This window comes from Salminus brasiliensis, chromosome 15 (assembly GCF_030463535.1).
Source record: "Salminus brasiliensis chromosome 15, fSalBra1.hap2, whole genome shotgun sequence".
Lineage (NCBI taxonomy): Eukaryota > Metazoa > Chordata > Actinopteri > Characiformes > Bryconidae > Salminus > Salminus brasiliensis.
In genome coordinates this window covers 32,841,476-32,856,475 of record NC_132892.1, presented here as the reverse complement: position 1 = coordinate 32,856,475, position 15,000 = coordinate 32,841,476, and the positions used below count along the sequence as shown (strand labels likewise).

The 15,000-nt window shown below is 42.4% G+C and overlaps 1 protein-coding gene across 1 annotated transcript in view; it reads right to left on the bottom strand.

Annotated features, from left to right (window-relative positions):
- Positions 1–15,000, bottom strand: part of mycbpap (mycbp associated protein) — a 40,715-nt gene that overhangs the window by 19,789 nt on the left and 5,926 nt on the right. The window contains exons 2-6 of the mRNA XM_072657457.1: positions 7,326–7,450; positions 6,824–6,986; positions 6,527–6,633; positions 6,149–6,323; positions 1,095–1,210 (exon numbers count right to left, since the gene is read on the bottom strand). Of these exons, the coding sequence (XP_072513558.1) occupies positions 1,095–1,210; positions 6,149–6,323; positions 6,527–6,633; positions 6,824–6,986; positions 7,326–7,450 (686 nt within the window). The remainder of the gene's footprint in view (positions 1–1,094; positions 1,211–6,148; positions 6,324–6,526; positions 6,634–6,823; positions 6,987–7,325; positions 7,451–15,000) is intronic.

Genomic DNA, 15,000 nt, shown 5'->3' with positions numbered 1-15,000 from the left:
CCGCTGTTCTGTTCATCTACAAAAGTGAGAGAGCCGATCATTTAATTACAGTGTAAATCATGACACACTTCACCTGGACCAGCAGGAAGAGGTGTGTACTGGTCAAAAGTTTTAGAACACAATTGTTCATGTTTTGGATGACATTGGAGAAATCCTGAAATGGCACAGAGACCTCAAATGGTACAACCGGAATCCGTGAGCTGCAGTGAGCAGCAGGGCTTTTGAGGAAATATAAAAATGAAGGTTTTTTAGGGTTTCAAGTAAAGAAGTTTTGAGTTTAACAAAGCTGTGGTGCACAAATCGATCATATGTATAAGAGCAGTGTGGAGCAGACTGTGTTCCTGCCTCTCTACCACAGTATTTACTGAGCTAGCGCTCTTAACAGTGGAGATTTTGTCCTTTAGAGAAGCTCCAGATAAAGCCAGAGTGTGGTGACGAAAGCTTCCTCACACCATCCGAAGAAATCTGAAACTGGAGAAATCTGAAGAGGTCCGCTGTAGGAAATGGTCTGACAACCCCTTTGTAGCTCAGCAGCTCAACACTAGAGCAAGTCTCAGTTTAGCTGTGAAGACCGCAGCTCAGGGGGCTTCAACATCGGCTCAAGATCTCTATGTGTGAATTGTCCAAAGACGCGACCCGTCCGAGTTAAATATCTGGACCTGTCTGCGAGTCGAAATCCTGTAGAGTGAGAAGGGTCACGACCAGGTCATTATCTATGGCAGTGAGTGCGGTGTCAGGCTCCAGCCAATTAGAACACAAGCCGAGGAAGAAGCATGAGGACTCCCTAAATCCAGTCTTATCATGCATCTACATGTGTGTGTGTGTGTGTGTGTGTGTAGTGCAGGTGCATTAAATAGCTTCTATCAGCTTCTATAGCTTCTATCAGAAGCTCCAGCACCCAGGGAGCAAAGAGAGAGGGTGAACGGCTTGCTTGCTCAAAGGCCCAACAGTGGCAGCTTGCCAAGCTCCGGGTCTCGAACCCACAACCCTCATCATCAACAGCCCAATAGAGCTCTAACCGCTGCTGAGCCCTGATCAGGATCTAGAGGAAGGCGAGAGAGTTGGGAGAGAGGGAGGAGGTGGATGGTACTCACATGTCCGTGGTGCAGGGCAGGCAGGCCTCTGCTGATGACCTCTCTCTGCTCCTGAATCTCTCTGAATCTGTTCGCCTGGTTCATCAGCAGCTCCTCCACTGGCTTCTGCAGCAGCTCTGTATGACAGAACACACACAGAAAACACACAGAATTCAGAACTACCTCTCTCTCTTTTTACCTTCTCAGAGTAAATGGTCACCCAGCCCGACCTGCTGGAAGACTGCCTGCTGAGGTCCCCTCCACCTGCATCAGACCAGCTGCCACCTACCAGTCCCACCCCCACCCATACCAGACCAGCTGCACACCCTCCTACCACTGCTACCTGTTTAATGACCATGTTCAAACCTGAATGGACTCTAATAAACCATCTGCACTATTAATAATATCACCACTATTAACTATCTGCTGTATCTGGTTTAGTCATTTTTATCAATAATTAATAAATAGTTCTGATCAGAGGAGGACGGGTCGGGTCCCCCTTGTGAGTCTTGGTTCCTTCCAAGGTTTCTTCCTCCAGCTCTGAGGGAGGTTCTCCTTGCCACTGTCTCCGTTGGGGTCTGCTCACTGGGGGTCTTTGATCCTTCATGTCTTACGTTATTTCTTCTTTCTTCTTTTTTTCTGTCTTTTATTAATTACTAATTATGTAAAGCTGCTTTGTGACGACAACAGTTGTAAAAAGCTATAATATAATAATATAAATAAATTTGACTTGACAGAATTATGGGAAGTGAGTTTTTTTTTCCACTTCACTTTAACAGCTATTATACATTGCACCGTTTGGATTTGAGCAATATTTGTATGTAATATTATTCATATTATATAAATTATGATTATTAAAACTGACAGTCAGAACAGCTCTGCACAGTGCTAAAAGTCTAGGCTCAAGTCTAGAAGTGGTGTCTGGGACAGATCTTATTATTCTAACTATATATATATATATATATATATATATATATATTATATATATATATATATATATATATGTAGACAAATATATATATATAGACAAATATGTGCACCTAAAATATATATTCTTATGTGGATCTTATAGTATACAGGTATTAGAGTATGCAGAATATAATACAGAAGTATAGAAATAAAGATCAGGAATAACATTTGCACAAGTTGCAATGCAGGAGAAGGATGAGGATACAGTAGGAACTGAGGTAGACATTGCAAATGTGAAATGTGTTTTTAATGCAATGTAATTTTCCGATGCAATTCTGTATGTTCTAAGCATGTCACATCATGTAAAAGCTGCATACTTATGTTTTCAACAACCTGGTTTGGCTGATTGACTATTTAAAGTAAGGGTAAAATTTTGTACATGAGATGTTTCATGGAGTTGCAACTGAGAAATAAGGATGTAACTATGTGACTATTAATTTCATAAGTTTTAAATTCATAATGTTCTTCTAAAGCGTTTCAGTGGAGAAAACAACAACAACAACAACAACAACAACAACAACATTTAACCTTCCTTGGCTGATCAATTATATAGGCTAAAGAGAAAATTGTAATGTATTGATAATGATACTAATTATACTAAATATTTAGAGCCAGATATACTTGATATAATAAACAGAAAATACTGAATATACAGATCTATATATACTGCATATATATAAATATAATGAATGTACTAAATATACAGATCTAAATATACTGCATATATAAATATAATGAATGTACTAAATATACAGATCTAAATATACTGCACATATAAATATAATGAATGTACTAAATATACAGATCTAAATATACTGCATATATAAATATAATAAATGTACTAAATATACAGATCTAGATATACTGCATATATAAATATAATGAATATACTAAATATACAGATCTAAATATACTGCATATATAAATATAATGAATATACTAAATATACAGATCTAAATATACTGCATATATAAATATAATAAATGTACTAAATATACAGATCTAAATATACTGCATATATAAATATAATGAATATACTAAATATACAGATCTAAATATACTGCATATATAAATATAATGAATGTACTAAATATACAGAGACAAATATACTGCATATATAAATATAATAAATGTACTAAATATACAGATCTAAATATACTGCATATATAAATATAATAAATGTACTAAATATACAGATCTAAATATACTGCATATATAAATATAATAAATGTACTAGATATACAGATCTAAATATACTGCATAAATAAATATAATGAATGTACTAAATATACAGATCTAAATATACTGCATATATAAATATAATGAATGTACTAAATATACTGAACTAAACATACAAAATATTCAGAAATATCCTAAATATACATAACGCTTGTGTGTATCGTATATACTACAATATATACAAAATATACAGAGCTAAATATACTACTATAGAGCTATATATACTAACTATAACTAAACAGAAAAAAATAAGAATAGAAAAATATTCTACATTTACAGAATACACTAACTATACAGAAACAAGAGGGTCTAAGTTAAGGATGGAACTTAAAAAGCTGGATAATTAGTCTTGGCTCATTGACTATATGGGGTAAATAAATTGTTTAAATGGAAATCCGAGGAAAACATGCTTATAAGAGTTTACATGAAGCAGTTTCATTATACTTTGTTTCAGCATAGAAAATTATTATAAATTTAATTATAATTAAGACTTAACATGTCTGGGCTGATGCAATGGACTACAGGTGGGCTACATCTACTGACCAGATGATCCTGACCTGAGCAGGAAGTGGGGTATGTTCAGGGTAAAGGGAGAAAATGTGCAAATGTGACTTTCTGAACCTTCTATTGTTTTTTTTAAGCACTTGCTGAAAGCTGCAGGTTGTGTGGTCCTCATTACTGTCAGCACGGCGGGAAGCACTTCGTGGGGAAAGCACGCCAGCTCACCGGCAAATGATTCAGCCTGCTGTGTGTGTGTGTGAGTGTGTGTGTGTGCCAGCCAGTGGACGTGCTATGTGGAGCTTCACACACACGAGGCAAAGTGTTATGTAGGAGAGGGATTACCCATAACCTCGGTTATCAGATGTATACTGACTCACTAGTTTGTGGCTATATCTCCAAATACGGACCTGTAGCCTGGCCTATAGAACACAGCCGGAGAGATCAGTTACGCAATGCAGCTCCAACAGCCCCCAGGGCTTCACACAGCTTTATGCAACTGCAGTGAGGTGAGGCTGAGGCTGTTTTATGAGAGTATGTAGGCTTCGGTGTTCAGGCTCACCACTCATCACATCTTCATAAGACGATCTTAATCACTGCGCTGTGACTAGCCCCGCTATCACGACTCTGCTGAACCATGCAGAGGCATCGCTAGGAGCTTATGAGTTACGATGAAATGAACAAAATATGAAATGAATTTGTCAGTCATGTGTGTTAATCATGTGGTGGGATGCGCTGTATGATGTAGGCTAATGGCAAACATATATGTGCATATACGTTATTGAAAATTCTGCACCTGCAATCCAACTAATTTATTCAATCTTGAAGTCTAAGACTGATGGTTTGAGATGGAGATGAATTCAGGAGAAGCTGAGGAATGGTTTAGGTTAGGTTCTGCAAGTCTAGGCTCAGAAGAACCTGATGATGTGGAATGAGATGAAAGTTCAGATTCAGGAATAAGGAAGAAGTTGAAAGTTCTGATGAGATGCGTATCTGGAGAAAACGTAGAAAGAGATGAAGGATCAGGTTGGAAAAATTCAGGTTCTAAAGAAACTAAGAAGGTGGGATGATTTGAAGTTTCAGATTCTGGAAGTTTGGGTTCATAAGAAGCTGTGGATGCTGGACGCTGTTGGATGAGATGAAGGATCAGGAGAAGTTGGTACTGTAGGATGAGACAAAAGATCAGGTTCTAGAAGATCGAATTTTGTTGGATACTGAGATGAAGGATCAAGTCCGGGATGAAGATGCTGTGTGACAGGAAGACGAATCAAGCGAAAAGACTGTTACTGTTGCATGAAATTAAGGTTTTCAATGGAGGAAATCAGGAGAAGCTAGTGCTGTGAGATGAGACAGAATCAGGTTTTAGGAAACCAGGTTCGGAAGGAGCTCATTCTGTGGGATACTGAGATTCAGGATCACGTTCAGAAAGTTGATGCTGTTGCATGAAATTTGATGTTTGAAGAGTTCAGGAGAAGCTAGTGTTGTGGGATGGCATGAAGGTTTGAGTTCGGAAAGTTCAGGATCAAAAGAAGCTGACGATGTGGGATGAGATTCAGGTTCAGTTTCTAAAAGTCGAGTACAATGAAGATGTGGAATTACATAAAGAGAAACAGATGCTGCGGGATTAGAAGAAGGCTCGGGTTCTGGAGATTGAAGTTCAGAAGAAGTTGATGCCAAATCATGTGAGATCAAAGTTCTGATGAGATACATATCTGGAGAAAACGTAGAAAGAGATGAAGGATCAGGTTGGAAGGTTGAGGTTCTGAAGAAACTAAGAAGGTGGGATGATTTGAAGTTTCAGATTCTGGAAGTTTGGGTTCATAAGAAGCTGTGGATGCTGGATGCTGTTGGATGTGATGAAGAATCAGGAGAAGTTGGTACTGTAGGATGAGATGAAGAATCAGGCTCAAGTTTAGGTTCAAAAGAAGCTGATAATGAGGGATGAGACAAAAGATCAGGTTTTAGGAAACCAGGTTCCGAAGGAGCTAATTCTGTGGGATACTGAGATTCAGGATCAAGCTCAGGAAGTTGATGCTGTTGCATGAAATGATGGCTCAGATTTGAAGAGTTCAGGAGAAGCTGGTGCTGTGGGATGGCATGAAGGTTCGAGCTCTGAAAATTCAAGTTCAGTAGAAGCTGCAGATGTGGGATGAGATTCAGTTCAGTTTCTGAAAGTTAAGTAGAATGAAGATGTGGAATTACATGAAGAGAAACAGATGCTGCGGGATTAGAAGGCTCGGGTTCTGGAGACTGAAGTTCAGAAGAAGTTGATGCAGTGGAATTAAAGCGTAGCTTCAGAGAGGAAGGGTCTACATTAGTGGCGGTTCAGGAGAGATGATGTTAGGCTGAAGTGCAGGTTTCAAACTCACGTGCAATGAAGTTCTGCTGTCTGCGTCTCTCTGCCATGTGATAACTCCAGTGCTGGAGGGCGTGGCCCTGGAGATCCCACCCACCCTGTTTGTGGGATTTGGTCTGCTCATTTATCTTCTGATCTTCAGCCTCCAGAGGTCGCTGTATCTTCTGATCAGGAATTCTCTTAACAAGCTGTAAGAGAAGAATGATGAACATTAGCTAGGCTTCCTTCCGCTAGTTCTTATGCATATTTTTGGCAAATAAAGTTTGATTAGACTTGATGGAGATGCTAAATTACCATGGCAACAAAAACAAATACCTTAAAATTAACGATTATCCTTTTAAGTCTGTGTTTAATTTGAATCTGCTGATTAAAAAACTGGCAAGAACCTTACCTCCATCTCTCCTCTGGCTTTCATCTCTCTTCTAAAGTCCTCCAGACTTCCCAGGATGCTATGGGGCAAGACCATGCCCTGGGCATCAAAGCGTGGACCTCCTGGCCCTTGGGAAAGGTCCAAAAAAATCTGTAAGTGTAATGTTCTTATAGTGGGGGGCATCAGAAACTGAGCTTATGGTTAGTTTCAATGATGCCTCCATGCTCAAACCCAGAAACCCAAAACTCGAACCAAGCCCACTCAGTTCAGCTTGTAGTGCCACAGACTGACCAACGGTGGCGACAAAGGCCCTCCCACCTGTGTAGTCCAGTGGCTGAGGTGTAGCGTCCTGTGGGAGAGGTCTTGCCACAGAAACGGTCACACCTGTTCTGACCACCTCACAAGGGCGCACCTTCCGGACTGCCACTCGGGTTGACGCTCGGGGCTTCGGGGAATCTTTTGGGGGCTGAGGATCCCGAATCTGTATGAAAACAGACAGAGAGGCTCTATAGTAAAAAATAAATGTATCATTTCAGAGAACACAGCTCAATGCTGGGGGTTAGACCCCTCTAGCCCACACCTGGCAGCATTAGGCAGCATGGTGCCAATAGGGCCATGTTTATCTGCTCCAGAGGGTCCTATTCTATTGGCAGCACTTCTTCTCTACAGGGACTAGACAAGCTGTGTGTCTGTGTGCCTTTGCACATCAGTGTCAGCAAAGGGTGCAACTGAAAGAAGCTGAATGCATTCATTAGAAGGGGTGTCCACAAACATTTGGGCATATAGCATAGCTCTCCAGAAGCTCTGGGATTTCCTTTACCATTTCTAAATGCTCAGGTTTGATGGCCAGGGCCTGTATATCCTCCCCCTTCAGAGTGGGACTCTTCCTCGGTTCCTCACACACACTGGACGAGGACTCTTCCAACAGCTTCCCTTGCTTTTTATCTAAAAAAGAAATATGGTAACATTCATACTTTTCTTTAAAGATCCACACCTCCACACGTCTGATTATCATAACAGATACAGAAATGTAACATATGGCTGTAACGACTGAAAAGACTCTTCAGCTGCAGGAGAGGAAAAAAACATGGCTGGAGTTCTAGGAGGCTTAAGTTTTAAACTAGAGGAGATGGACTGCGAGATAGGACTGAGGAAGAGGAGGAGCTAGTGTTCCATGGGAAGGTGGGGTGAAGTACTTTCCCGTCGCCTTTCATCTGTAAGCTGTAGAAGTACCCTCAGATGAAGCCCCTTCAGTTCTAAAAGTATAAGGTGAAGATTGAACATGTTTGTGGGAAAAGCACTACAGGACTGATCAGGTCTTCTGAAAGCTTCAGCAAAAGCTTGCAGATGTTCCAGGTGGGTTTCTGAGGGTGTATTGGATTATGTATTCTATTATGTAATTGCACACATCGTGCACAGTCTAGTTTTGCTCATGTGGTGCAGCCCGGCTAGATACTGTGGTAGATCTTCAGCAGAGGGCTTCATCAAGTAGAGGGCGATGACTAACACATGAAGCATGCAGCTTCTCCACAGCCTTGCGCGAAACTGCGTAGGTGAACGGAGCAGAAAGCAGTAGCCCAACATCCGCACTGAATATCTGCTTTTTTCATTTGGTTTCGGCGGCGCAAAATAAAAACACAACCCGGCAGTCGAGGACAGGTTCTCGAGAAGTCGATGAAGGCCAGCAAAACAGAAAGAAGTGGAAACCCCATTCAGAGGCTGTTGAAAAGGTGCTGCTGGGAGATGGGAGATTGGAGTAGCAGTGTGTAGCATCGTTTAGCGGTTTGACCCTCAAGCCTGCCGCACAATGGAAGCCGTGCAGTGCGTGATGTAGCAGACAGTACGAAGCTTAGCTTCACCAACACACATCGAGCTCAAGTTGAGGAATAACTGCTCACTGTTTTCAATCTAAAACATATACTAAGTGTCCAAATGTTGGTGGACATCTCTTCTGCCCATTGCACAGATGGTCGAGTCCCTGTACAGAAGAAGTACTGCCAATAGAGTCGGACTCTCTGGAGCAGATCAACATCATGAAGCTAATGGTTCCATGCTGCCTAATGCTGCCAGGCTTATCCCAATCTGTGTTCTCTGGAATGATGGATGGTGGTGGAGCTCCATCTTTCTTTAACACTTTGGGATACTGAGTTGAGGTGGATGATGAGGTGGGGTGGGGATCATCCATCCAACATCCTGACATCACTAACGCTCTTGTCTCTAAATGCAAATCCAAAACCTGGTAGAAAGCCTTCTTCTCTGCACAGTAGAGATACAGTACAATGTCATATAGATATATATATAATATCATAAAGACAGAAAACTAAAAAATCTTGAAGTGACCACTATTCCACTGATGTTTCTTACTGGGCTTGAGATTCCCAGTAAACAGTCATTCGGAGTGGGGGTTCGGTGTGAGATAGTGGTTCATTGCGGAGAAACTTACAGACTCTGGTTGACCCATGAGCCCCCAGGACTACAACACAGATATAGCACATTTACTTTCTATCCAAACCCATCAGTGAAGCTACCACCACCACAATGTGTCTTCTGAGCTTGATATGGAATGTTGATGATAGGGGCAAATCTGAAAAATCAGGGATTCCTGGGACTATTTTGCCAAGCAACACTCTACTTGTATCCCTCAATCTTGAAGGCCAGACATTTGCAGTGTATTAAACAGTGTTAAGCCCTTTTCAGACGGGGCTAGTGTTCCATGGAACGGTGGAGTAATGTAATTATTACCAGAGTTTCTCAATGATTTTAGTCCCGTCCGAATGCGCTGTCAGTAATTTTCCGTCGCCTTTTATCTGCACGCTGTAAAAATACCCTCAGGGTATGTTAATGGTGTCATGACTGGCTAGATCAATGACGGGTGAACACTCGTAAACACAAGAAGTAAACACAAGAGTGCAGCAATAACATAGGGGATAATGAATAAAGAAAACGAACGTGACAAAGCAAACGAGGCGAAACATGAAAGCCACCTGAGGCTGGTTGGTAGGCAGGGAGCTGGGCGAGATGGGGAAGATAAACAGGGAGATAATGCTAGAACCAATAACCATTGGCAGGGCCAGTAAAAGAAAACAAACGAAAACCCAGGAAAACGTCAGGCGCAACTAAACTTACTTTACTTGAGCAGGAACTAAGGGATTAGTCGCCAAATCCCCAAGGCGACCAAGTAGTAACCAGAGCAGCGATATGCACTTGAACTTGACGGACTCTCTCAGACGTCCTCGGGAAAACCGGAACTTGACCAAGGAAACCACAAACGAACTGTTTGCTCCCTATATACCCAGCTCTCAGGTAAACCAAATCAAAGCATACGATGAATCAAACAGGTCATCAGATTTAAACCCTGACTTTGGCCTACAAAGCCAAGACTGGACCAGCCAGCTCCTCCGTACTTGATGGCGATGTTCAAAAGCAGATCTGCACCAAGAGCCCTTCCAGCTTCAAGTATGTCTCGACTCGACCCGCCATCCTTTAAGATCCATGAAAGACGAGCGTCCAGACTTTTTACTGTCCTGCACCAAAGTGGTGGAACGAGCTTCCCCTGGGTGTCTGAACAGCAGAGTCCAACACTCGCTGTCCTCAAACCCAGACTGAAGACCCTCCTCTTCTGAGAGTACTTGGACGAATAGCGAATAGAGTACTATGGTCACCTTATTGTCTTGTGTTTAACTAGCTGAGGCACTTTGTAAGTCGCTCTGGATAAGATAATGTAAATGTAAATGTAGAGGTGCACAAGGAGGCATTTCGTTTGGTTGTAAACAGCACGGAGACCTCGGGTCTCTACATCTGTGGCAAACCTCAGTCAAATCCAGAAGACGAGCCAAAGCACTCCTCCAGCTGTGCAATGCTTCTGGCAGCTTTAGGCCAAGTCATTGTCCAGCGCAGTCTAGCACATAGCCTACATACATGTAGCTGCTCATTTCCCCACTAAAATCTCATTCTAACTGTTAGAACTGTTCTTTTTGAGGGGACGGTGGTGCGTAAATCGATTAGCCCCTCTCAATTCGGTCATTTATGGCAAGATTCTTACCCCGTGCAAATCAGCCATCAATCCCCATGTAAAACGCATCCCGTCCGAACAGGGTGGCTCCATTCACGACCGCTGTGAACACTGTGTCTGAAGAACTGGAGATTAACCTTCTATGCTACCATGTAAGAAAAACACCCAGGATTTTCTATTCATATCGAGGCCCTCCCTTCATTCCGTGCAGTGTGAGTGAATGTCTCAGCCAGCAAGGAGACATGTACAAGGTTCTTGCCACAACACAAAGCGCAGCATTGTGAGTGTGTTATGAAGCATGCATCCATTCGTGACAGGCACAGCTTTTAATATCAAATTATTATCAAATTAAAAAAAAACAAAAACAGACAGTAAGGGTCTCCTCCTTGCTCACCTCCCTTGAAGATCTGCCTAGCCTGGTCTCTTTCTGATGGTAGATGCTGTACTTTATCATCAGCTGTGGTGAGAGAAATCTATCAGCTATCATGACGATATTTTAGGACTTTCGGAGGTTTCTTTACTCGTCTTGAGGTTCTGCTCTTGGGTTGAACTTGCTGGGACGTCCTGACCTGGCCATGCTGGTCAGCTGTTCCTCAGGTAGATGATTTAGTGGACAGTGGAACGGTGGCTGATCTCTAACTGTTCTGAGATCTTCTGAAACCTCTTCCCAGACTCATCTACAACATCTCCACCCTTCTTTCTGAAGGCCTCAGAGAGCTCTCTGGATCTGGCCATGATGGTGATCTTCTTCACCACCTCACTTCAACTTCAACATCAATCCAGATCAGACCAGACTAAACATCTGAGGTTTAAATAAGACACTAAGACTCCTCCAGAATAATCCTCTCCAACCATGTTCTGATCATCTGCAGCTGATGTTCTGCTCCTGAGTCTAATTCTACAAGTTTTTTTTTTAATTAGAGACGTTTCTTTAGATGTGTGAGTTTAAAAAGACAAAATAGACAGAAGAAGAAAGCTCTTATGGGATGTGCTAATTTTTCCACATGGCTGTATGTGATGTTGTTGATGGTAAAATATATATTATATACGACGTTATTATATATGACGTTATAAGAATGGTTCTGTTATGATCACAAGGAACCTATGATGAGGAGACTGAGCCTCCAGCCCAGCACTGCCAGCCTCTAGTGAAAGCTTCAGAGTGAATTACTCTACTTCCAGGAAATAGGCACCGGACAGCAGTCTGAGAAAGAGAGCGCTGGAGTGGTACAGAGGCTGCAACGGAAAAAAGAACTGGATGAGCTGTAGAGAGAGAAAGAGCTGTAGAGAGAGAGAGAGAGAGAGAGAGAGAGAGAGTGGTAGAGAGAGCTGTAGAGAGTGAAGAGCTGTATGAGGACAGCTGTAGAGAGAGAGAGAGAGAGAGAGAGAGAGAGAGAGATGTAGAAAGAGAGAGCTTTAGAGACAGAGAGAGCTGCAGAGAGAGAGTGGTAGAGAGAGAGAGAGTGGTAGAGAGAGCTGTAGAGAGAGAGAGAGCAGACAGAGAGAGAGAGAGAGAGCTGTAGAGAGAGAGAGAGCTGTAGAGAGAGAGAGAGAGAGAGAGAGAGAGAGAGTGGTAGAGAGAGCTGTAGAGAGTGAAGAGCTGTATGAGGACAGCTGTAGAGAGAGAGAGAGAGAGAGAGAGAGAGAGAGAGCGGTAGAGAGAGCTGTAAAGAGTGAAGAGCTGTATGAGGACAGCTGTAGAGAGAGAGAGAGAGAGCTGCAGAGAGAGAGAGAGAGCTGCAGAGAGAGAGAGAGAGAGAGAGAGAGAGTGGTAGAGAGAGAGAGAGTGGTAGAGAGAGAGAGAGAGAGAGAGAGAGAGAGAGAGAGTGGTAGAGAGAGAGAGAGAGAGAGAGAGAGAGTGGTAGAGAGAGAGAGAGAGAGAGAGAGAGAGAGAGAGAGAGAGAGAGAGTGGTAGAGAGGGCTGTATGACTACAGACACCAGCAACAAAAGATCTGGCAGCGTTTAGTGAGAACCTGAAGGACAGAGTCGACGCTCAGCCGGTCCCTCACGCCTCCACAGCACACCTCCTCTAACTAGCAGCAGATAAAGCCTTCAGGTTTAGGTTCAGGATGAGGCTCATGTTCAGGTTTGAAGTTTTGGGTTGAAATTAGGTTTAGGTTTGGGGTTTCAGTTAAAGCTAGAATCAATCTTAGGTAATCTTAGGCTTTGGGTTGAGGTTAAAACTTGGTTTAAAACAAACCAGCCATAACATTAACATCTGCCTTATTGAGTAGGCCCCCGTAGTGCACCCAAAACAGCTCTGACACGTCAAGGCATGGGGACGCAACAAGACATCTGAAGGTATCCTGTGGTATCTAAGGTGTGAGGTGGGACCTCCATCAGCATCAATAGCCTTGGGCACCCATGACCCTGTCACTGGTTCACTGGCTGTCCCTGGGAACACCGCACAAGACCTGGCGTGGTCATCCAGAACATCACAGTTTGGTTCTTGTCAAAGTGTCTCAGATTCTTAAATATGCTCATTTGATGTTAAGGCTAAATTCAGGGTTCGGTTGGATTCAGGGTTTATGTTATGTTCAGAGTTCAGATATTTATTAGGCCAAAAGCATCAGAAGCATCTAAGCAGCAGCCTGTTAAGCCTCCTAATCATCATTACAAACAGCAGAGAGCCTCACTTCAACTGTGTGTTGATCACAGGATTCCTCACATTCTATATTAGAAGACCATTTTCAGTCTATTTCTGTCTCGAAAAAGAACTTTTTTAAAGTGCAGACTCGGCGAGCGGCTCTGGTCATTGAAACCGAACAATGTCGGCACATCTGGCTGCCCAGAGAGGACAGGCTGTGCTTTCACCGTGATCTCAGCGTGATGGAGACAGACACACTGTCTAAGTGCTTTCAAAATCCAGTCCAGCTGACCTGTTCATGCTCCGCCCACAAATGTGTTCTGTTGCTAAGCAGAAGAACCTTTACAAAACCCTGGTAAGAGAGGACTGTAGCTCCGCCTCCTCAGTGTATATCACAATACCTACATTTAGAGCCTTATTAATATTCACCCTAATGAGAGACTGTAGCTCCACCTCCTCAGTGTATATCACAATTTACATTCTTAGATTAATTCTACATTACATCCTACATTTAAAGCGTTATTAATATTCATACAAAAGACAGAAGGATGGAAAGACAAGGGAAGCTACTGCGAGGCTTCTCGGGGTCAAAGCGACTCTGCAAATGAAGATGTTTGAGCACAGCAGGGTCTCATTACGCCTCTGCCTTCGCCTTTGAGAGGAAGGATGGCTTCAGACGACTAGTGATTGGCCCAAAACGGTGGTATGGTAATCAGAGCATTACGACACTCCCGTGCTACTCGTTTCTGATAAGAGCACAGCAGTCCATAATGGAGCGACGGGGGTAACAATGTCATTCTAACACTGCCATTCATTCATTTCCTCACTCTCTCTCCCACTGAATCTAACCATAATCACTTCACAGATGAAAGTTTAGTGGGCCAGTAGGCTAAATAGGTCAGATTTTACATAAACCATCATCTTTGTCACCCCTTTTTTACAAGGCCAATCGTGCATGAAAGCTAGCGCCCTTCATGAAGTGCAGTTCCGGCTTATCGTTAAATTTATAGTCACAGGATTCAACAAGGGAACATTCGCCTTTGGGGATCCACAGTATGTCCATTTAACAAATTCTGGGACCTTCCACATTTTCTTCCAGCCAACGTCCAGCTCCAGATAGGTTCCTAGGTTAGCTAACTTATCTAGCTTCCTTTTTTAGAGAAGTCTGTCAGTACTACAAGCAAATCTTTGGTTAGTATCAGTAGTAAAACCCAAAGCTAAGAAGTAGTTCTCTCTAGAAATACTCTGTGAAATGTGTACGTCCACTTTTACTAGGAAGTAAAACCTAGGAAGTGGTTCTAGGACCATAACGACCATAAAAAGGAACCCAATTAGTCAGGTTTGTCAGGTCCCGGTCCCTTAGAAACATCAGTCCTCTAGCCTCTGGTTAAAGGTATAAGTTCTTTGAGGAGCTTTTGGACGTTCTTCAAGGACGTTGCTTTGAAGAACCTTCAGGAAACGTTTTTTAGAAGAAAAGAGATCTTTGAAGGTTCCTCAAAGCAACTCAAGAGGTTCCTCCACAGGTTCCAATTGAAGAACCCCTAAAAATTTGTCAAGGAAGTAACAGATGACCTCTGCTCTCCACCACCCACCATTGAGAGTAAGAGGAAAATCGAGAACCTGGCAACACCTCAAGTAGTTCTGCCTTTCCATTGTCTACTTGTATGTAATAACACCGTGTTTCTCCAGAAGTTTCAGAAGGTTTTAGCTTAAAATCTATGTTTTAAATCCAGTATTAGTGGAGTTTTTTAGGCCATTGTTTGGCAAAACAGTCTGTAATTGCTCAGTTTTCCACTATTTTACCATCATCATTATTCTATATAAAACTCAGAGGACACATTGTGGTGGAAGCTTCACTGGTAGGTTGGGATAGTACATAAAATGGCTACATTTGT